A 24,111-nucleotide genomic window follows, 5' to 3' on the forward strand; every position below is an offset into this window, starting at 1 on the left:
TGTAACTAAGGTCAAGGATAGAATTTTTTGTTTGGTTTTTTTCCTGTCCAGACCTGACATGGCATAACTTTCAGATGATGTACCTCAATGCACTTCTGCAGGAAGAGTACCTATGTAACCATTGGGGTGGGTGGGTGTAGTGCCCTGAATGAGGGTGACAGTTAAGGTGTCGCATTATACAGTCAAGGTAATAAATATCATAAGGTTGCTGTCTAAACAACGATCAACATGTTCTTCCATTCTCTTGTTTTACAGGTTTCCAAGCAACAATCAGTGCTCCGCATATGGTAAGCTTTAAACTTACGTGATTAGTATAGGTGATTTAGTAAAAATCCAAATCCTTCTGAAATAAAATATTTATTCTAGCAAATCTAATTAACAGTTGATTGCAGTGATGCTGTTGTGAACTGCCTAGTGTGAGGGCACGGAGAAAATTGAGCCAGACTTTTCTTGGAGATGTACAGTCATAGGATGAGGGGTAGTGGACAAAAAAATGCAACAAGGGAAATTCTAATTAGTTGCTAGGGTGAAAAAAAAATCCCGTTGAGGGTAGTTAAGCACTGGAACATGTTTCACAGATTGTTGAAATTCTATTCTTTGATGTGCAAAGCAGCTGACTGGACAGGATTCTAAGGAGCCTAATTTAAATTGCGTCTGTGTTGAAAAAGGGTTGGACCACAGGATTTCCAGAGAACCTTTCCAACCCCCCTGCTTTTTTTTGTAACCACAACACAGAAAATAATTCTGAAACTTCTTATACGAATCCTCAGTGCATTGCCAAAATTCACTGAAGAAACGAACATATATTGGGTAAAATAAACACTTAAAATATTTTGAAATTTTATGTCTGTCTTCTCTTAGCATGCATATGCTCTTGAACTTCTGTCTGAGCAGTTATATGAAGGAGCCAAAGCACTTGATGTAGGATCTGGAAGTGGAATCCTTACAGCATGCTTTTCGCGAATGGTGAGATATTTAGTTTAATCACTTGATCATCAGAAGTGTTTGAACTGTAGCAGAGTAACTCTGAATTAAAGTTGGGGGGGAAGCATCCTTCGTACACTGGACTGATGTAGGTTATACAGAAAATAATTTACTCTCCTGGGTGTGATTAGTACCCATTTCTTACCCTAGATGATACTAGATGGATGAGTTAAAGGGTCCAGGAAATCATGTGGTGGTGAAGAAACTGCCTAGAGGGGAAGTTTGTTTTTTTTTTTCTTGATTTCATTTTGGTGGTTGCTTTTTAGCTTGAAGGAAGGAGGTGTGTGTTTTTCCAGCCCAATTTTTACATTATCTTGTGTGGCTATGAATGTTCTCATTGTGATCAATTGTCATGTCTTCATGCTATGACAACAGCTTAGTAAGACCTAAAAGAATCCTGTTTCCACAGGAAAATATATTGTATTTATATAAATTGTCTTTGAATTTAACCTTATTTTCTTGTTACTGTATTGCATGAGCATCACTATAAGTATCCATTTAATCTTTTCTAAGTTAGATACTAATTTATATCCTTTTTACATCTTCTCCAAGTAATTTAATCTCTGAGTTGTTCAGCCTGTATGTAGGGAATTCCCTGTGGTTCCGCCATATCTTACATCAGGAAAAAAGAAGACGAAAAAACTTGTTTTATGATGGTTGTAACTACAGTACCATTAGACTAATTTGTGGAGTGGAACATAATCAGTTCTTCCTTCTCTATTCCAGGGCTTTATCATTGCTTTATAACTATCAGAGAGCTTCATTAAACTGCCAACTAGATTTTATTTTTTTTTGTGTCTTTTTGCGAAGTGAATTTGGAATATGGTGATGCGTATGATAAATTCTCACATGGGTGTTTTGCTACTTAGTTTTCTGTTTTCAAGTATGGATCTGTCGAGTCTGCAATCACTTCTGGTTTCCTGTGTTAAGAAGAGAACATTTAGGGTTAGGCAATGCACTAGCAAAAGTATTTAGATTTTTTAAGTGCTAGCTGCAAAATTAAAAAAAAAAAATAAAAAATTATAGTTTAAGTTAACCAAACTGCAGTTTAGAGGAAATCTTAAATGTCACTTATTCAACATTCTCCCTATTTTTAGTTTTTAGCCTAACTTTGTAGTCAATAATCAAGTACTGGTAGCATGTGTGGGAACTCCAGTCCTACAAACACTAAAACTTTGGTCAAAGTTAAGCGTATTTCTCACTAAAAAGTTATGAATGCGTAGAGGAATAGCCATTTTTGATAAGATGTGGTTGTGCCCTTTTTTCTTTTAAAACAGCTATATAAGAAAAGCTGAAAACATCTGCAGAAAAGTCAGAATTACCACAAAAAAGGAAATCTCTTTCCAATTTTGCTGAGGTTCATCACACTATCTTTTTATTGCCATATGAATGTCAAGTTCCTCTTCTGAATTCTCCTTGGTGCTATGCTGTGGAATGCCTTACAGACATGTGTTTTGTGAAATGTTGGATAACTGCTTTTGTTCTGTTTGATAGCATTACTTCTGTGCAATATCGATCTTGCTTCATCCACTTGAATGAATACAGATACCACAACATGTACTGCTCTGACTTCCTTTCTTTGTAAAGTTATTTCTAACAGTAACAAAAGCTTGAAAGAAAGTATTATGGGGAATGATGGTAAAGTGTTTTGCTATCAAAATTCAGTTGGGGATGTGCTTACTGGATCATGTGGATATTGTTTCTCAGTCTACTTGAGATCTAGAATGAATAGCTCCCATTTGTGGCACGAGTGCCTGAGTGCACGTTGATACCATGACAGCGTTACTCCTATGATGATAATCTCATTTGTGGTACTTCTGGGATAGCTCTATGTTTACTTAGACTAGTAAAGCATCTTTAGATTTTTTGTTTTGTTTTGTTTGGGTTTTTGTGTTAAATTGTTGTGATAAACTTATCTACATAGCATACAAACTTAAATAAATTTATTAGCTTTTAAAGATTGCTGGCAAGTTAAATGAATTGTAGTTTTCATCCTGTAGGTACTGGAATTATAAAAAGAGCGGGGTATATTTTTTTTATTCCAAACAGATCATGGAGATACCAAAAACTGTGTAATTTTGCTATTGTTTCAATTGCACACACTTCAAAGTTCCAGAGTAATAGACAGAGGTAATTGGGGACTCAGAAGTAGCCTAAGGGACTGTGACATGCAGCAGGAGGTTCACTTACTTTTATATCAGGCTATTTCATGCTATGACCATTTTGCTAAATTTTAATTTCTGTGACGTTACCCTTTGTTGGACTACAGTGGATCTCTTGCCGGCTTCTGGTACAACTGACTGTTGGGCATTCCTCCAAATAGCAACCTGTGATTGTCGTAGTGAAAACTTGGCATGTGTCTTGCTCTATTTCAAAGACTAGACTTGTGGTCTTCCACTTGAAAAAGAAGAAATAACACTGCTCTTTTGATGATTTTTAACATAGGACTTGTCCATAATAAAACAGAAAAAAAAATCGCCGTGGTATCAATAACCAGTTATTAATTTTCCATGTCTTAGCAACATTGAAATATAAGATACAGTAGCCCTTTTTTCCCCACAGATCTCTTGTGACCTTTTGTGAGTTATGAGCCCTCAAAAGTTCCACTCTTCCTGTGGAAGAGAGCTGTGAACCTGAAAGTAGATTAATGATTGCAAGGGTAGGTGGAAGGTGTTTTGTCCTTGACTGTTAATTGCTGCATTTATTTCTGAAAGAATAGGACTCTTGAGATGCTTAGCATAAAATGCTTGATTTACTGTTTTCCTTGAAGTAAGGTCTTCTCTAGAAAGCCCTTAATCTTTAAGTAAGTTTATTCAACATGAAAGGAGATTAGTTCTAGTATTTGTCCTTGAAGTTACTTTTTATTGCAGGAAACGCAAACACCTATGATCAAATTCAACTTCTAAAAATTCAGGGAAGAAATCTCCACTAATAGTATAACTTAACTGAATCACATCTCAAAAAGATGGCTGTAACAAGCGTTCGTAAGACTGTACTGACAAACTTGAATTACCAGTTGCTTCTAGCAGTCAGGATGTGTCATTCCAAGCAGTAGTTTTAAGAACATTGGGAAAATATACTACCACTTTACTGGTTTTGTTTTTATTTTAGAGAAATGGGCTCAGGAGATAGAAATACTCATTCTATAAATAAATCAAAACTAGCAGAAATTATTCAACTGTATATTTTTATTCCAGGTTGGTCCCAAAGGACAAGTTGTAGGAATTGATCATATCAAAGAACTAGTAGATGACTCAATAAATAATGTCAAAAAAGATGATCCCACATTGCTGTCTTCAGGAAGAGTGAAACTGATTGGTGAGCATCAGACTGATATACTTACTAATTAAACTGATATTCTTTCTAGCAGCTGGTTGAAAATGACTGGAATTGGATGTGATTAAAAATTCTGATTTAAGAAGTTAAACCAAAGAAAGAGAGCCAAATGAAATTTTTAAAATCCAAGTCGGCTTTAGACCTTTGAAAAATATAGTCTTCACACAGTTTTGAGAATATGACTTCTGGTAATCTTAAGGAATATGTAATAATTCTGTTTGAGAAGCTTAATAGGGAAGTGTTTTCCGGTGAAAATATTTTACGTGCTGAAGGTCTGTCATGTTAAATTTGCTATTTAAAATTGTGTTTGAATGCACAACTTTTCTTGAATTAAATGTACTGTCATCTAAACTTGTGCATCTTAACAAAGCCTTCATGCTTCTGATAGAGTAATTGAGAAAGCTGCACACAAAGAGTTGAGTGGAAAAAGTACTAGATTGGCAGTATGCATCACTGAAGTTTATTTCACTTGTTTTTAAAAGTAACAGTATTTGTATGTTAGGGAAGGGATTAACTGACACCAGACTACTTTCATTCAGTCAGAGTTACTGAGAGGAAATAATGCAAAAATTATACTAGGACAATGAATTGGGTTTTCTGACTGAAAACAAAAAGTTTGGGGTTTTTGTTTTTTGTTTGTTAGAGTTGCAAAGCTGGCAAGAGGGAAGACATTCCCTTCACTATCATTCTATTCGTTAAGTTTAAAAAGAAGTTGAAAGTCTGGATTATTTTGAGGCTTCTAACAATAGCGCTTTGAAAAATTATTGTTATGTGATGTCTGACTCTTACCTTAATCACCATTTTGATTCTTCAGCTTTTTTTGTGAATGAGGGAGTTTTCTAAATCTTTTTAAAATAAGCCAATCAACACATGTACTTGTACAAGTGTATAAAATGCAGTGTCACTCACTGAGAACACTTAGGCCTTAAGCTTTGCTGGAAAAGGAGTTATACCGAGACTGTTGGGGCTGGAGAGGGCAATAATTTCCACTGTTGCTGTATGAGAGCAATTTGGACTTATGCTTCTGGTTATACCTGAAACAAACTCTGATGCTCTTGGGTGTCTAGAATTCTGAGTAAACATCATAATCTCTATTATGTTTGACTGTGTAGCAGAGTGGCTAAGAGGCTTCTGAATAGTTTTGTTGTGAGGTACACCTTAAAAAAGTACAGATGGATGAGCAGCACTTTTGTGAATTAGGTGGAGAAGAAGAATGTTTCAACTGTGCTGGATTCCTGGGAGCTTTTTGATGTGGAGCTAGAATCCCGATAGAGCTATTTTTTAAAACAAAACAAACAAAAAAAACCCCAAACACCCCCCTCCCCAACACACAAACAAGAAAAACCCTGAAACCCCAGGGCTGATTGGTGATGGGGACTGTATGACAGTTGCTGGCTTTTCACAAGTATGCTTCAAACATTCTCCATTGCTTTGTCATGCCTCAGATATGCCATAACTGCATTTCAGAAGCATCAGCATTATTTTAGGGTGTCTTAGTAATAGAGCTGCACCGAGAACTTGGGAGTAGGTATACTAAGGCTATGTCTATATTAGTTTGTTGGGGGGGGTCGCTCTGTGTGTGTGTGTGGTTTGTTTTTTGTTTTGTTTTTTCTTTAAATCAGGAGGGGGCCTTTGAGGTCAATCTCTCAACCGCTTCCACTTACCACATTTTGGCTCACATGAGCGTACTCCTGGAGAGCACACACTTTGATTCCTTTTGGGTTAAACTAGACTGGATTATGTGCTCTGAGAAGCAGCCAAATGTGTTTGATATGTTAATGGATATTAAGCCAAAAAGACTAGAACTAGACCAGTGTGATCATTTTGAAATGCATATGTTGCATGGACATCAGGTTCTCAGCAAAAACTCTTTTGCTGTACAGATCTACTTCTATTGTACTGCATCATTTGCTGATGCAGGCATAGCCAGAGGGGATGAGGGTATTCTAATCACAGTGAACTAGTTTTCTTGTGTTTCTGTGCTCATGCTACAACTCTGTGTGAAACAGATCTGCCTAGACACGCTGAAGGCTTGAGTACCATGATCAGCAGATCAGGTCTAGGTTCAAAAACAAGCTACAAAAAAAGCTTTTGTGTCAGAAAGGCTTGACGCTACTTTCTGCCTCATCACCACCCACCACCATGATTACTTCGTTAACAGGCTGCATGTAACTGGAGACCTGAGTAGGATGGGTGATGTTATTCAGGATGTAAGCACAAGCTCAAAATTTGGGCTGCTGTTTCCCCTTGGACATTGAATAATATAATAACTTGTGTCACATTAAATGTATGAATGCTGACTTAACTTTTTTTAAAGTCTTCTGGATATTTAAAAGTGTGTTCCCATTGTGAGTGGATATATACCTGCCTGCTATAGCCAGGAGAATTTTTGTGGATATTAAAAGGGAAGAGCCATGATGTCCTTGATGCATGTAAAGGAGCATGATTTTTTTTTTTGTTGGGTTTTTTTGTTTTGTTCTGTTTTGTGGAGGTGTGCTGATTCTGAAGATGGTAGCTTTGGCTTGGACTGTTGATTTTAAGAGCAAAAGATTTAGATGTTTTATGTCCTTTTTACTACTGTCAGTGAAGTGATAAGATACCCAGAAGTCACATTCAGACTTCTCTAGACAGTGCAGAAGGTGCATTTAAGTCTCAGAATACATGTGTTCTTCAGAAGACAACAGCAGTTTCTTTCACAGCTGTTTCTTTGGTTTAGCAACCTCTTCTTCTTTTGCCAGCAGTACTGGAGATCGCTGCTTCTAATGCCTACTACTGCATCTTAGGGAATGAGGGTCTGTCACCTTGTGTAACTAACATCATTAAAAGCAGTATCTGTATGTTTGAGATAAAGTCTTTCTCCATTGCCTTCTCTGATGGAACAGTGGCTTGATACAGTAATACATCACTATTTCCTCTTTAAAGGAGGTCTATAGTGCTACTAAGATATAAGCAAATATAAATTATATACTTGACTGCATTGAGATGGTTGTTCCAGTAGAACCCACTTTGGCAGAGTCAGAGAGATTAAGTCCTGGAAATACTGGAACTTTCATCTTCATTACTGACAACAGTAATAAAAGCTGACTTAGTGGAATCGGTGATCGATAGGCATGGGTTCTCTTGAAGCATTGGTAGTTCTTGCTTGGCAGCTTCTGCCTGTGGCCCTTGGTTGGAGCTTGTCCTGGTGTCGTGGTTTGGGCATCTGGTCAGATGATATGAGGAAAGAAGTCACTGAGTTTTAAGGGGCTTCTCAGCTAGTGGGGAAATGTGCTCTCTTATAGTCCATAAGCTTTGGGTGTAGAAGGTCCTTGCAGGGTCTTATTTCAGGACCTAATATGAAAGATGACAAACTCCCCAATTTTAATGGTTTCAAGGAGCTGTCCCGATCTTTCTATACACTCTTGGATACTTAGGGGCAGTGTTACTGTCCAAGCGGCCCTCCCTGTTACTGGGGTCAAAATGAAACCTGCTGTAGCCACCATGTATTTTTCCTGCCTTGTGAGTTGTTGGAAAGCAAAAAGTTGACAATTTTTCAGCCTCTGTCAATGGCTTAAACTTCTTTTGACTCATTCAGCCTTTTAATTAACCTATGATAATAGTGATTGCGCAGAAGTTGAAGCTCAGTCTGAAGATAGGAAACCTCATATGAGTACTTGTGCTGAGCAGAAGACTATGTTCTTTAGCCTCCTTGCTTTTTCTTCGTGACTGATCACTGGGACTTCTGCACTCAGTGAGTTATGATTTATAGATGGTTTAGCCCCATTCACTACTTTTGTTCCTAAATAACTCCAGAGAGCCCTTGCATAACTTGCTCCGAATTTCCCATTGGTTTCCTGTAAACACTGTGGATGCCACATTCACATCATCGTCTTTCAAAACTTATCTCAAGGTCTAGTTTAGTTTGCTACACTTCAGTGGCTTAGAAACCTCAATCTGTTCACGTTTCATCCTGCATAACTGGAATGGTGTGAGACATCAGTGATAGGGTGCTTCTCCATGAGTTCTCCAGCAAAGCTGAAGCTGCATTGGTAGCCCTCTGAAGAACTCAATTAGTCCTAATATCTTCCAAGCAGCCACCTGGAGCTTTAGCCACAGGTCTGACCTGATTACCAGCGTTATTCCAGCAATTGTCTGCAGGAAGGGTAGTGAGACACCGATCTGCTGGCAAAGGGGGATGTGTGGGGATCAGTGTGGTACTGCATTAATGTATGAATGTAGGTATGTACTGTCATTCCAACCGGTAGTACAGTGATAGGTGTATAGTCTATGTGAGTACTTGCTTTGTCTTTTCCTTACCTTTGGAGTCTTCTGATATGTATTTCTGAGATGTAATGCTTTAGACTTACGATTTGCATTATACCTAGGAATGGTGTGCATGAAGGCAAGGCAAAGCAAAACGTATGTTCTAACAGGGTAAATGAGGGGGAAAGTCACCTGAATTGGAATGGCAGGGCACATAATTACTTAAGTATCTTTTCTGGGTGGACCATGTGTCTCCAAGAACTTTTGTTATAAATCCATGCTTTGTAATTTCAGGTGCTTCAATGCTATTTTGTATCTTTTATAAGTGTGTGTATGTACCTCTGAGGGTGTTTCGTTGCATCTATTTTACAGTTGTGTTAATATTTTTAAACTGACTTCATCATGCTATTACTGCTCAGCAGAATTTTAGTTGAAATTTGAGGATAGCCTTTTATCTACCTATAGATATAGCAGATCAGCTGTTTTCTCCACTCCTTTTGGAAATGTATAAAAAAAAAAGTGTTTTCTTGCAGTGGGAGATGGAAGAATGGGATATGCAGAAGAAGCTCCCTATGATGCGATTCATGTAGGAGCTGCAGCACCAGTTGTGCCCCAAGCAGTAAGCCTCTATGTTTTATGTGTGTGATTCAGTGATCTCTTAGCTGTAAAGAACATTTTACATACATACATATGTAAACTTGCACTGCTGGGAGTATCAGTGGGCAGGGTGGTATTACTCTATGGTGTGGGGATTTTTGTTTCTGTTATAATTGGGCTTCCTGTTGGTTTTCAAAAGTTATATGTTCCAGTAACTCTCCTCTAAATAAACATATTAAAATATGTTTACTAAAATGTCTTTTATTAAAGTCATTTATTAAAATGACTTGTGCATAACGCTTTCCTTCAACAATGAACTGGAGCATTTTATTTAATAAATGAATTTGGTTTCATCAAACATTGAATTACAAAATTTAAGTATTTGTTTCCCAGTTTCCAAGGTGTTGAGCCTGTTGAAAAAGTGATATGTTCAGCTGGAAATACAGACAATGCCATGTGTTCGTAGCTTTGAGAGTGGATACAGGGCAGTTCTTGCTAGAGAAGCTGAGAGAGTAATGAGGGACTTTAGACTGCGCATACATGAAGTTCATTTTTTGCAGATAAGATTTATTTTTTTTCTCTTCCTTTCATCAGGTGAATGGGAATATATAGCATAATTTTGATATGCTGGATACCAGTTAAGTTTTTTTAAAATCTGAATTTTGAGGTCTAACTTGTCTATAGCACCTCAAACCTCTAGACATTTCCAGACACTGGCCATTGTGGTTTTTGTTTTTTGTTTTTGTTTTTTTTACTTTATTTTGGTGGGGGGGGTGTGTGTGTTCCCAGCAAAGTATTGACAGATGACAATTAAAAGGTAATTTGAAGCTTATTAATGAGCGAAACGTTTCTTAATTATAACAGTAACAGGGCTTAAGATTATTTTCATGGGGTTCAGACTACTGTGATTAGTCGCCACCTTCATCTATGAAAGCAAAAAAAAAAAAATCCAAGCATTTGTCTCACATACTCTGTTACTTATCACTTATCTTATTCATATTCATATATTTTAGGCTAGTTTCATAAAATGCTGTTCCATTCACAGAATGAAAGAGGAGCTGTTGGGTAGTGAGTGTATTGTAGACAACTTAAAATTATTCCAGGAAGATAAATCAAAAAAGTCACAAATCTCAAATTTTATCTTGAAGGCTCTAGGGGAGAGTCACCCCAAAAATGTTAGACAATGGGCCTGTACTGATGCATAATAAGCATTAAACAGTTAAAACTGGCAGTTTAAAAAGATTGAATCTGCTGTTAAAAAAAAATAAAAAAAAAAAATCTGTGATTTATGTGTTTTTCCCCTCTTATGTAGAAACTAAAACTGCAGCCAACCTAATTAATCCAATTACTATTTTACCTTCTTTTGGAATTATGTAAAATTATCATGAATGTTTCTGTAATACCCATTGTTGTACCATGTTGTTGTGATACTCTTATTTTCAGTGCATTTTTTATTTTTCCTAATTGGTTATCTACTCCATAATAGTAAATAGATAAATTGTGGCAAAGCTATTAATCTAACGTAACAAACTTTGGATCCAGCTTGTCTGAAGTGGCTGGTTACATTCTAATTTCTGTGTTGTGTTCTAGCTTATAGATCAGTTAAAACCTGGCGGAAGATTGATATTACCAGTTGGCCCTGCAGGGGGAAACCAGATGCTCGAACAGTATGACAAACTAGAAGATGGCAGTGTCAAAATGAAGCCTCTGATGGGAGTGATATATGTGCCTTTAACAGATAAAGAGAAGCAGTGGTCCAGGTGGAAGTGATTTTGTGTTCCACTTACTTCTTCCACACACACGCAAGGTGAAAGGGTGTGAATTTTAAGCAGATAGACTGCAAGGCCTGCCTTTGCTGCTGTCATTGCTTTCTGCTCCTCCATACCATGAAAAGTGACTCAGTCTGCATTACTGCATCACCAAAAGGAGGTTATGCTAAGTTTGAGTTAATTTAAAAGCAGAAGAAAAATATTGCATGGGTTGCACTTTGTCTTATTCGGATATGTTTTCTTTAGTCTTTAGTGTGTTGAAGTTTCTTATTTGTTGCTTTGAACACAGTATTTTCTAAATTTAAACTTCCCTTCCAATGAACCTTCTATAACTAGCTTGCCCAGTAATTAGGGTAAAGTGTAAAATACTACTTAAGAATAAATATTGTTTTGTCCTGTAAGTTAGTGGTAATTGGGTGTTCATTTTTTATCTTTCTGAAATGTCACAAATGAAGAAAAATCTTTGTAAAATTCTTTGTGGGAAATATAATCTTGCAAGCACGTTTCTCTCAGCCTCCAAGTAGCAGAAAGTGGAGAAAAGGAATCCCTTCGTGCCTAAAGTATAAATGTAGTTGAGTAGCGTTCAGAAAATTCTCAGTCGTGTTATTAAAAGTCTGTCATCTGTCTCTGATGGGGACATATTTGTGTTCGCCAACACAGCAAACTCTAAAAGCCTTTTTTAGAGGTAGTAAACCTTCCAATTTGCTGAATTGAATGGCCAGTAACATAGACATAACACAGCTGTCAGCTTAAACCATGTTAGGCATTAATATGCCACTGAACAAAGCAGCCATCCTGTTTTGCTTCCTGGCAGAAAGTGCTTGTGAATGTGTTAACTGCATTAATGAAGTGCATAGATGTGTATTGAGTTCTGAAAACAACTTTTGAGCTTTAAAACTCCTAAATTTAGATTTTATTTTTTTTTTCCCTTGATATTCTGGAGTATAGCTTGTGATTTGGATACATGAACACTTAGAATTTAAGCTAATAAAATGTCCATAAAAAGTACAAATAAAGCCATTTGCGTTAACTGCTGCTTACTGAAACCTCATTTCAGTGTTTCTTGGATTACTGTATAGCCACCATGTACAGATTACTCTTAGTACAACTTTAATGAGTTACTGCTTAGTTCAAAGCTTGTGAAGCCTGCTTACTATTCGGATGTTTTGTATTTGTTATGCAAATGAATACTTTGTTCTCGAATATTGCCAATCTCCCCTCAGTGTGGTACTTGGGAGTTTCCTGCCTCTTGTAAGGCTTTGGAAGTCTTGCTTTGTGGTTGGTTTCCTCCTCTGGCAAATGTGGTGGACTTCATTCAGGTTTGGAGTCCATGCTTTGCTTACTCTAGAAAAGAGAAGTATTCTTCTAAAGCCTTCCTTTTTCCAAAGAAGATTTATAGATTTTTGTGCATTTTCACCTGATCTGATTATAGTAGCAATTGTGGTTTTTTGTAGCAGCAATGTGTCGTCTTATAGTGTTTATTGAAGGCTTTCTGGAATGACTGTTGTTATCTTTTGCTGCTAGTGAAGGTGGCACAGTGTATTAAGGACTAGAATTCTAAGGTCTTTGCATTGCTTCTGTGCAGTTTTGTATTCTCTTTTCTCTGCTAGCTCAGGAAGAAATAATAGATTGCCTTTGTGCCTTCTGCAGTCATGAGTATTGTGGGGTTCTCTTCCCTAGATTTTATTAGCAGTTTCTGTTCTTTTCTGAAATACTTTGTGATTTTATTTATTTAGTTTTAATTTAGGTGTTAAGACTATAGAGTGGTATTATCAGAAAAGGTAAGTGTTTAGCCTGAAGGGTTACCTTGATCACTACGGTGGCATAGAGGCTGTTTCTTGCTATATACATTTAAATGTCATTCAGACTTGTAAATCTGTTAAAGGAAATCTCAGAAGTCCACCTCTCGTAATGTTTGTTTTTTTCTTTAATTGTCCTTTTTGTGAGCTGAAGAAAACTCCCATTCCCTTCTCAAGGATAATTGCCAGTGGACTGCTGACCTTACAGGAGGTTGCATCTGTCTTTGTTGTTTTTCCTTATTGGTGATTCCAAAGTCTATGGTCAGCCAGCTGCTGCTAAGGAAACTCCTAATTAGAAATCAGCATTTGTTATCTATGCTGGCATCAAAGATGAAAGAGATATATTTTTTTTCTGCACTTCCTACATTTCAGTTTATCTTTCCTAAATTGTTGAAGACTTGTGAGCAGAGATCAATTAGAGGCTTCTCTGAAAGAGCATCTTTAAGTCTTTCTCCAATAAAGAGCTGTAGCGTATGAGAAACTCTGTTGTTGTAAACCTAAAATTCATTGGGCAGTCATCTTTTTTTAGAGCAGCTCAAGAATCCTGTGTGTTTAGCTTGTCGTTCTCTTAGTTTACATTGTTATGCAGTTTCATTCCTAATGCAGGTAACTGTTTCATCACGTTAAGAATTGGCATCCCTTCACAAAATACAATCGATAGGCCAGCAGCATTTTCTTAGGCTAGCATACCTTCCAGTTGGCAAGAAAGAAGCCACTTAAATTTTTGCTTAGCCATTTACATATTGGAGAAGTTAGTATAGTTCCTTACTAGGGCTGCAAAGTGTTCTTTACAAAGCAGCGCAACAGTGACTTAATCTTTAAGTGGTATTTGAGGTCAAACCTACCTTCAGATGCTTTGCACCATTCTTCACTGTGTGAAACTGGAACTTCTAGCAAAAGAAAATCTGGGCTAGCTGGAAGGAAAAGATTCCTTGGATTTTGATAAATTAGTGTTGTGGTGCTAAATAAAGAATCTTATTTTGTGAATATTGATGGATTTCTTTAAATTTAGTCAATAATTTTCTAGTTTGGGTTCAGCTGCACTAGTATCTTTAAGCTCCAAATATCAGTGGCAGTCTTCTCTAAATGTGATTCCATGGGACATTGGGAAGGAGAATATACAGAGGAACCCTATCTCTGGCACAAAATGAAATGCATTAGTGTACCAGAGATAAAGATGTTCATCTTTTCCCATAAAACTTCCCAATTTTTAATTGTTTTTTTTTTCTCTTCCTGATAAGTAGGGAGGAGAGAAGACCTCTTGTGCTGCACAATTGAGAACACAGCTCTTTGGCTACTTCATTGGCAGTTCTTGTGTAAATAGGATCTCTCTGGTTTTACTTCTCTGGGAGAGCTCACCTTACTTATGGAGAGGCAATTTAAAGAGTGTAACAATGTAAGGAACGCTTAGCAATAAGTCTCTTGCAATCATGCATTTTATTTCCATACAGGTAGCTGTTCTACAAAGTTAACAAATTATTTTTTTTAACTTAAAATACTGCATTAGTAGAAATTCTTTATAAATGTCATGCTAAACTCATATGTGCTGATGAAATACAAAATTACAATGACAGTATAACGTTTCTGAGCAAAAACTGCAGTGACTAGGCTGGGGCTGTTATCCCCCTTCTCTGTACATCATGATTAAGCACCTTTTTGGAGAAAGTATTTATTAGGAAATATTTTAGTATGTTTCTGCTTATGAACTCTTATTCAGTGTTTCAAATGCCCCTGACAAGCTAGTTGTCTAATTTCAGTTGAAATAAGCAGGAATTGTTTGCCCAGAATTCTTTAGGCTATGCAGCCTAATGATTATGGTTAAAGTTTTTATTTTACTTCGTCAAAAAGAATCTCTGCATAAAATATTTTAGGTTAAATTTAAAATTTTTGTATTATGCAAAAATGCATGTCATGTAACTGATACAATAGGTTGCAGAAAAAGTTCCTTCTCTTCGTCGTTTCAACCTACTCTCTCAATTTGATGATTGATCATAGCAAATAATAAATGCTTTCTAACAGCACCTTTCCAGATTAAAGTGCTACAACTCCAAATACTTGGTCTAGTTACATATAAAATTACAAAGGGAGAAATAATTGGCTCCTGAAACACTGAGTAGATACTGAAATTCAGAGTGAAGCCTAATATGAATTAGAAATACAGTATCAGTAATGACAGCATATTTTTCATAGATGAATGATGTATCAAAAAGGGAGCCAAATGCTGCCTAGTGACAAGAAAATTGAAGTGGATCAAAAAGAGTGAGTTACAGATTCGAGATAAATTTATAAATGCTTGTTCAAATACTTAATTTGAATGCCTTCCACCAATGAGGTGGAGACAGATCGCAAAACTTCATGACTTACCTGTATCGCAAACTTCTGTTATTTCTTATTGTTGATAAGATTTGTGATTTTATTTTTTTTCCTCCCAATAATCAACTCTGAAATTTACCTGAAATGTTACCTATTAGATTTTTCAGAGAATGTTTCTTAGTTTGTTGTTGGATATTCCCAATGTGAAATGTGGAATATGTTTTCCCTAATAGTAAGGCAAAATTTTTCTAGCTTTCTTAAATTTATTTTTAGACGAGTAATTTTGAGCTAATGACTTCTGACATTTGCTTTAACTTGAGCTTATAGAGTTGCTTTGATGCCTCAATTGACATTATTAGATGAGTGATTCTCTTGCTAGAATTACAAGGGCTTGAGAGGGACTATTGTGATGACTTAAAACCTAAATATATATATTGCTTACTAAGCAGGAGCTAGTAAGTAGATTGGAAGGAGTGCATTTATGAAGGTGGAGGAAAATTACGTGACTTGTGTAAGAATCAACAGAAAATAGTTGTGGCCAGAAAAGGGGAGAAAAATACAAATTAATTCGTAGGTCTTTCCTATGGCTCTAGAGGACAACAGGATACGTATTTTTAACAAGGAAATAGCGGTTGTCTTTGAGTCCGCTTTTAAGCTTGGTAGCAGCACAGATCTCTTACCTCTGGGAGAACAGGCAAGTATCCTGGGTTTTACCAGCAAGTGAAACCCGGTGGATCATGTAGCTTGGCAGCTTCTGATCCATACAACTAAAGTTCAGATCAACTGATGCTGTTTTGTACCGTGTATTTAAGTCTGCAAGCTGTTCGCATTAGGTGGAAAGCTGAGAAGTGTTACCTACTTGATGGTTTATTGAAGACTTTTCTGTAACTTCCTAATATATATATAATCCAATAGTGCACATATCAGCTCAGCTTCTCATGACAGTAGAAAATAAATACCGTGTAATTTTAACACATACATCAGAGATCATTAGGCCGGGCATGCAGCTGTTAGATTAATGAGTAGTGAAGAGTGAGTGAAAAATCTCTTGAGGGAAGCTGATCCCCTTAATACAGTAAATGTTCTAATAATCAGAATATGAAAATCTTTATTTTGAAAGTAACATCTAGGATATACATAACTTACAGGAACATTATTATTTGTTCAGGAATAGCTTAAAGCAATGCAATATACCAACAATTAAAATATTGGCATGTTAGTATCTTTTATTTGAATTCTTAAGTACAAATACCATTTTGTTAAACGAAAAAAAAAAACCAACCCACACTTCAAATACATTAAGTGCCTCAGCAACACTATCCAAAAACCTTGCCAACGTCTGTGGCTGGGTAAAATTATCATGTTTAATAGTTTCAGAATAAATATGGCGTTTTTCTTAGGCTTACAATTTCTTAAAGATCTAGCTTGGGTTTAAAGGATTAAGAATTACTAGTCACAGTAAAAGGCCAGGCTCTTGCAAATGTGTGAGTATATGGTAGGAATCGGGATGGAAATCACATCAGCAATTAGGCATACGAGACTAAACCAGCAATAGCAGTAGTTGTTACTTACGTATGCTTTTTGAAGTTGTAAATATTAACTGATAATGCAGCTCCTAGAATCATTAAGAATGAATTAAGTCCTTGTCCTAAATTTACCAGCACTGCATTTTAGACTGAGTATCAGATGTTCATTTATTTTTATCTGTTTAAAGTAAGCAAATACCCATTCTGGAAATAGGCAGATATGGAGAACTTCCAAACTTTTGCTTATAAACATATATAAACATACTCTTTACCCCTGCCAAGATGTGTTCTTCCCCCTTCTGCTTTTTTCTGCTTTCTGTAATTACTGCAACATTCTGAAGCTGTATGATTAGTACCTCACTATTAGAAGGCAGTGCAAAGTGCAAAGAATGCAAATATTTATCACTGACAAATCACACGGTTTGCCTTCCCAGCTGCATTAGATAGAAAACTAGTAATTTAAGCACTAGTTGCAACAGCCTTTTCAGTTGCTTTTTAAATGTTTTGCGTGCTATCATTCCATGCTGTGTGATTCCTGAAGGATAATGCTTTTGTAACTTCAAAGCTTTTGCTTGCGTGCATGTAGCACTATATTTTTGTGGGTTAGTTTGCATGATAGCTGGAAATACTACTGTGTATTGAGCCAGCAACCACATTAGTGAAGTTTTTCTTAATTCAGACAGTGTTTGCTTTGGCTAATGAGGGTGATGCACCTACTAAAAGAAAAATTGCAGCAAACTCGTCATGAGTTTATAGATCACTTGTGCCTTGGGGGGGGGGGGGAAGCAAACACTTCTGTTTGAGTTTTCCAACATGCATAATGGCACAGTGCACGGCTTTCAGATTTGATGGACATTCTGCATTAAAATTAATGCTTTAGAAATATTTAAACAAATCACTAATATATGATAATTTCACTGTTGGAATATGGGTTCTATGGGTTTCCTGTTCCAATGTGTCTTAAGTGTCCTGCAGGAACCAAACCCTGCATTTTCTACATTCCTCGCAGTGATTTAGAGAAACTTCTTGATTAATCCTTTCCTCCTACCTGCATCTCCTTTTAACACACACCTTCTCGCCCTTTCCATAACCTGATTTAGCATAGTTCCTTCAGGAGCTAATTGAGCTCCTCTGCAAAACAAATAAAATAGGTGGTACAAACTGCATGACGTTGAGGTGAGATTGTGTTCCTAGCTTTCTTGAGACTGCAGCTGAAGCTAAACTTGCCTTTTTGTCAGCTACAGAGAATGTTTTTTTGCCAATAGTCTGTCTAGTAAGCTGGCTCAGTTTCTTGCCAGCCTGTAGCCAACGGAGTTTGGATGACAGGTAGCTATGTTAACTAGCTGTGTGGTGCGGGGGATGTTCATTGAATGAAATGATCCATTAAACGTAAAATAGAGGGACCCATATTTCACAATACATCACATGATAGTATGAGATGATATGGGATTGCTGTTGTCTTTGTTTTGTGTTGGTTTTTTTTTTCTTAAATGCTTAAAGAGTTTTCTGAAGTGCTCAAGCACTTAAACGTAATCTGATTCTGTATCAAACTTTTCAAATATGATTTTCAAGGGGAGAAGAAACATAACTGCATGTGTTTTTCTTTCTACAGGGATGAATTGTAAAAGCTACATCATCTTGACCCAAACATAGTGTTACAGTGGACTGCTCATCTCCAGTTCTAAAAGCTTTTTGAAAACCAACAGCATTGCAGCTTGTTTTGGACTTCGTTATACTGTTGTTATCAGCATGGAAAAGCGTGGTGTTTGTTTTATTTTTTAGATGCTCAAGGCAAATCTGATAAAGAAATGGTGGAAAGTTTTATGTGGGCACTGTTTTATTTAACATGCCTTTATTTTACTTTCATCTGTTCAAAGTGAATTTCTGCAAAACTGCAGATGAAGACCTATAGCTTGTGAACTCTAATTTTGATGGGGGTACTTGAACACTCACTTCTCTTGGCTCCTGTTTCCCTTGGTAAAACTGCTTCTGTGCACCTCACGACACTACGTAGGTACTACCAGGTTTTCTGTGTTCCGATGTCTGCTAGATGCTACTAAAAGGAGATGAACTTCCTTTTTAAGCTTTTGACATGGTGTCATAGACTAGCATGTAGTAGATACAATCAGCTGCTTTACTACCTTAAAACCAGGCATTTGTATATATTAAACTTCAAGACATCAGAGGTGGGTGGCCGCTCTTATCAAACATCGCTGTTCAAGTTGGACATAACAGACATGATTTTCCCTTTCCTTCTAAAATTAATTAACAGTGTCTTGAAATTCCGTTTGGGTTTATAGCTCACTACTGATGTGATACACATGGATTTAACTCCGTAAAGATGATGTTAGCTATGTCCCAATCACTGAACAGTTTATGCAATGCTGCTTTGCCAAATAACATTAAAATCAAAAGGGGGCTTGTGTGGAAGATACAGATCAGTGTGTAGTAGACTGCTGAGATACGGATTGCTAGATTCTTTAAAAAAAATAATCCAACTTGGTTCTAAAAGGAAGTTGCTTTTGGCAAAGCCACTTGCTGTATTAATATCCTAATTCTTCTAATTGTGGGTACCCAGGAAAAATTCTGGCTTTTTAGAAAGTGAATTCTTCATTGCTATACAAGGAGAACATGATGCATGCGGAAGGAATAATGAATCCTGGACTCCTCTAAGTACAGTTAGAGATGCAATTGTTAAATTTTCATGTAGAAGAGTAGTTGGAAGGCTATAAACCTTTTTTTCTGCCCCATGTTTTCTGTTTTGGTACTGGAAATAACAACAAACTGCAAAGCCATACAGTAAGGTGAGCTGCTTTGTGAAAGGGAGGAAGTGTGTCTTGAGTCATCTTGCTCAGATTTGAGCAACGAGGAATTAAAGTAAACAGCATGTTATCATTACTTTCTCTTTTATGGCAAAAAGGATTATAAAATAAAATAACTTGCATAAAACCAACCCATAGTGATCACTGCAAAATATATTTGACTTTTTATGCTGGAACAGCAATAATTTTGTGATAGGATTGATCCCTGAAAGCATAAAAGTTAAAATTCAAAGGCCTCTGAATCTGAAAGAGGAGCATTTTAAATAACCTTCCTTTTGAGGGTCAGCCCCATCCTATTCCTGCATAAGAGATATGTATCACTTAATTTATTTAGATGTTTGGGAGTTAATGTACCACCTCATGATCTGACTGCAGCCTGGGAGCACATACACAAAGAATAATCTCATAAAGGAATTAATATAGTGTGTATTCTAGAAAATACAATTCAGAAAAACCCACTTGCGTCTGACAAATTTGTATTAACCCACAATCAACTGTGAATCTAGTTCTTGGTGTTGAAGTGAAATATCTTAAATGATGCATGCTAATGTTCAACCTTTTGGTCACTGTATCATTCGGTTTGAGTTCAGCTTTATTTACATCTTCTCACTAATTTAATCAGTTAAATGAAAGATATGAGCTCAACTGTATCCAAATTCTTTGTCTCTGGACACAGTGTAATAAGCTAGCCGAACTTGGAAGAAATGATAAAGCTGAGACCCGGCGACAACTTTTCTGGGGAGAACCACTTCAGGAGGTGTAAGACTTCAGGGACCAAGGCTGTTGGCATTAGTGCACCCATTCCACTGAAGGGGTTGGTGATAGCCGAGGTACTCGGACAGAAAGGAGTATCCAGGAGTAGCATTTAGGAATTGGAAAATGAAAACCCTGCCATGATGGAGCAATGGTTCTGAAGTAAAAACTTCTTGGAGAAGAGGACAAGTTGAAATGCAGAAGATATGAAGAGCTTGAATAAGTGCTGTGTGAACTGTCTGAATTGCTACTTTGCCAAATAAAACAAATTGAGAGGAAGCTGTAGCTAGGTGTCTGTTTGGTTTTGTGGGTTTTTTTGACCTTCACAGGACTTCACGTATCCAAAAAGAAAGCAAGCACATACAAATACTGGCTTACTAAATTACCAGATCTGTGTGCCCATTTTCAGTTAATATATTGCAGCAGTTACCAAGCCTGGTAATACCGTATGGAATATAAGGGGAGTTTTACTTGGCTGTTTGGAATTTCTTTTAGTTCACAACTATGTATTTTGCAGAACAGACTATGGGCACAGCGTATGAATTCTGCCAGCTGTCTGTGGTTGAATCCAGCTGCCTAGGAGTGTATGATCTGCCACTTGCAAGGATTAAAGTTTGTTTTTTTTATAAGAGGTGCAGTGATGTTTCACTGTGTTGTTACAGAACAGCTTGGGATAACAGATGCGCTGAACCAGTGACAGTCACTTGTCCTGTTTTTTCCAGGGCTCAGGCAGTAGAAGACCTCCTGAGCCTGAGTGGAGGAACCAAGAGCCCACACCTGTATCTCAAACCCACAAACAGCTGTGGGCGCTCCACAGAGAAGAGCAGTTTGGCGTGCCATGTGGGTACTTTCTGTTTACTACTTCCATTCAAACCACCCAGCTAACTTGCGGGCATAGAGACCATGACATGACTTTTTTGAGGGAAACTAGTGCACAAACACTGCTGACTGAAGCCACCTGGATGATTCCCGAAATGTTTCGTAGTCAGCGTTGTTCGAAGCGGGCAATAAGGCCTAGAGCAGGGAGGCTTTACATGGTTAGCTCTGGAGCATCCAGCTGGCAGCGGTTCTCTCTGCGTGTGCAGTGTCTTTGTGACAGGGTGACAAGCTCCAGGGTTTTTGAGTGTGGAGGGACTGTGGAATTAACCGTCAGCACAATGAGGTAAACTAAAATGCCCAGAGGAAAACTGAACTAATACTGTCATTCCTGCCAGAAAAGGGTGTTAACCCATTCTTATAACAGCAGGGTTTTCTTTGTTTTATTGTTACTGTACCCTAGGACATGCTGCGTTTGATTTAAATGCAGCTCACAGAAAGAAGATATCATTATATGATTGCAATTCCTTCTTGATTTTTGACATGATGCAAAGGATGAGTAGTGCAAACTAAGCTTGTGATTTGTATCTCTGCTTCCCTTTAGCTGATTCTTAACAAACTATGATGCAGTAGGAAAGTTCAATAATAATAATTACCTTTATGGAACCCTTGTTCTTTGTCCCAAACACTGTGGAAGAGGTGTTCTGCTGAAGGGAATGAGCAGTGGTCCTGGCTCAGCACAAAGGCACGATGAGGTCCTGTGAGGACGTTGAGCCAAACAAAACAATAACAGCCAAACAAAAAAACATGGGGGAAGTGGTGCCCAAAAGGCAGCGTGTGCGCGGGGGTGGGGTGAGGGGCAGGAGATAATGAAGTCTGAAACTGGTCTTTTGCATTTCAGGATGTCCAGACTTTAGACGTCAGGAAGTGTAAATTAGAGTTTAAATGCTGTGGTATACAATAGATGGATTCAAGCAGGGGTTTAAGTTGGTTTTGCCGGCTCATACAATTTGCCTTTGTTGGCTCCACTTTGAGTTTTTTGTCTGTCTGCTTATAATTGTGAAAGGTTGAAGAGCGGTTGTGGGAAGTGCACGGACACCCTCCAGGTATCATAAACCCCTTTTGCCTTTACTGTAATCGATACGCGCTTGTGTGCTCAGAGCAGCCGATGGCGAGAGTTGGGTTTCCATGCCTCAGCCAGGCATGAGGAAATCACCTTGGACTAAAACTCGGCCTTATGCAGGCGGAGAGGCTGTAAGCTTTCCTCTACCTGCCCTGTTTACCTCCCACACTCCATCCTTCACAGGCAGGGCTGCTTTCTGCCCCAGGTGGTTGTTTTACACGCAGCACAAATTCCTCAGGCAGCTGATGCGTCCCCAGTTTTCCTATGAAAGGCTGTTACTGTTCTCTCATGCGCTTGGGCAGGGTGTTAATGAGATGCTTAGCAGAATGTGCTCAGGAACTAAAATCCTATTTCTTTAAATTATGAATTGAATGTCTGTAGCTGTTGCCGAAATATGTATGGAGGATCTCCAGCTGCCTGTTGAAAATTGCCTGAATGCTTCAGGAAGGAAAAATGGAAAGAACTCACTTCATGTCTCATCACACCAAACTTGAAAACTGGAAAGATTTAATCCTATGCCTTTTTAACAAAGCTCTGTTTTATCAACAACAGATTATTTTCATGACGACTGTTGACAGAGTTTCTCTGAAATCTCACTTCAATCTTTTAACATTTCTTTGTAGTCCAGCCATTTTCGTCATGCGCTTCTGAGGACCTGACCTGATAGATACTCTGATGCTACTGAGAAGCTGAAGTCCATTTTTTAGCCGTGTTTAGGTATATGTTTGCACCTTACATGTCTTTACGATGAACAGATTAAGTATCTTTTTACTATGTTCTGCCAAATCCTTTTTTTTTGCTGTAATGGAGAAGGGACGTCTGAGGTTAATGAGTAACTTTTTTTTCAGGTGCCTTATGGACTAGGAGGACACTCTCAAAGGCCTTTGTTTAGGGAAATGGGAGATTCACAGCATCTGTCTAGGCCAAAGCTCTGATCAGAGCTCTAGAGAAGCTCCTCTCCTCTGGCTATAAAGGCAGCTTCAGGAAAGTCCTCTCTCCTGCATGGAATTAGCTTTCAGGGATGCTTTCCCTGTAGTCCCTGCTTTCCATTGTGCTGCCTGCTTTCAAGTCCTTTCCAGTCCTGCATCTGTTCAAGATTCCTGCTCCCTCTGTATCTGTCTTGTTCAGTCATTTATTTGGAGTTTAGGTATCTTTAATGAGCCTCTTTTATGCATTAGGAGCTGGTCGTTGTGAAGAACTATGTTAAAATTTCTTGCTCTGCCCTCTTTAAAAAGGGATTAAACGTTTCTGTTGGCCGAACAGCTGAGGACATCCTTGCAAGCTGGGACTCTGTCCTTCACAGCACTGAACCCTTCTGCCTTGTCTGTTGTTCCTCAGCCTGCTCAAAATAGGCTTCCCATTGATTTATGAGTGGTTTATAACACTCAGCCAGGAGCCTTACAAATGCAAAACTGAAAATTTTAGCAGGTAGCTTTAAAAACTTGTTTCTGAACTGGCTTTTGGTGTTGATTCAGTCCTCCTCGACTTTCCTTTGTTTGTGTTTCAGAGCTCCAGTGCGGAGTGCAGTGTTCAGCAAGTGTTTCTGTTGTATTACAAATGTATTTGTAGCCCTACATTCTCACTTTCTGACTTGTTTTAAGTAACTATTAGTTGAAAAATATATAGCAAAGGTACTTCTCCACGGTTTTTTTTCCCCTCTAGATAGTCCCTGTGTACAGCGTGTTTTCCTTTTCTTACTCAGCTCAAGCCCATTGTTCCGTGGGCTCTTTTCTTTAGTACTAATTAATGCGTGTTTATTGCCTCTGTCTGGTCTTTATGTCCATCAGCTCTCTCTGAAACTTTTCTAGCTTTTCCCGTTGCTTTTACTCTTTTGGCTTGTGCCATTAGAAACTGAAAAAATCCCAATTCCTGATGTCCATGAAAGCAGCCAAGCGCAGACCTCAGCGATGCATGACTCTGAATTCTGCTGGGGCTTACTAGGAGGGCTTCTCTCTTTGTTTGGGGTGGCCTGTTTGGGTTGCTATGGGTCCCTGCTGCTGACTCGCTCTGGGGAGTTTGGGATTGAAACCC

General features: G+C 37.8%; 1 protein-coding gene across 5 annotated transcripts in view; it reads left to right on the top strand.

The window, feature by feature from the left end:
• PCMT1 (protein-L-isoaspartate (D-aspartate) O-methyltransferase) overlaps positions 1-20,426 on the top strand; it is a 34,005-nt gene extending 13,579 nt beyond the window's left edge. Inside the window, exons 3-9 of one of the 5 annotated variants that reach the window (XR_012586200.1) lie at positions 256-287; positions 862-966; positions 4,182-4,302; positions 9,096-9,181; positions 10,750-10,919; positions 13,972-14,123; positions 18,179-20,426. Coding sequence is in view for 2 of the 5 variants with exons in the window: in XM_074580395.1 (XP_074436496.1) it covers positions 256-287; positions 862-966; positions 4,182-4,302; positions 9,096-9,181; positions 10,750-10,919; positions 18,179-18,191 (527 nt within the window). In the remaining 3 variants the exon portion in view is untranslated. Of the gene's footprint in view, positions 1-255; positions 288-861; positions 967-4,181; positions 4,303-9,095; positions 9,182-10,749; positions 10,967-13,971; positions 14,124-18,178 lie in introns of all 5 variants that reach the window. The other 4 variants (XR_012586201.1, XR_012586202.1, XM_074580395.1 and 1 more) reach the window with 4 other exon arrangements.
• Positions 20,427-24,111: the final 3,685 nt, after the last annotated feature.

This window comes from Larus michahellis, chromosome 3 (genome assembly GCF_964199755.1).
Source record: "Larus michahellis chromosome 3, bLarMic1.1, whole genome shotgun sequence".
Taxonomy (NCBI): Eukaryota; Metazoa; Chordata; class Aves; order Charadriiformes; family Laridae; genus Larus; species Larus michahellis.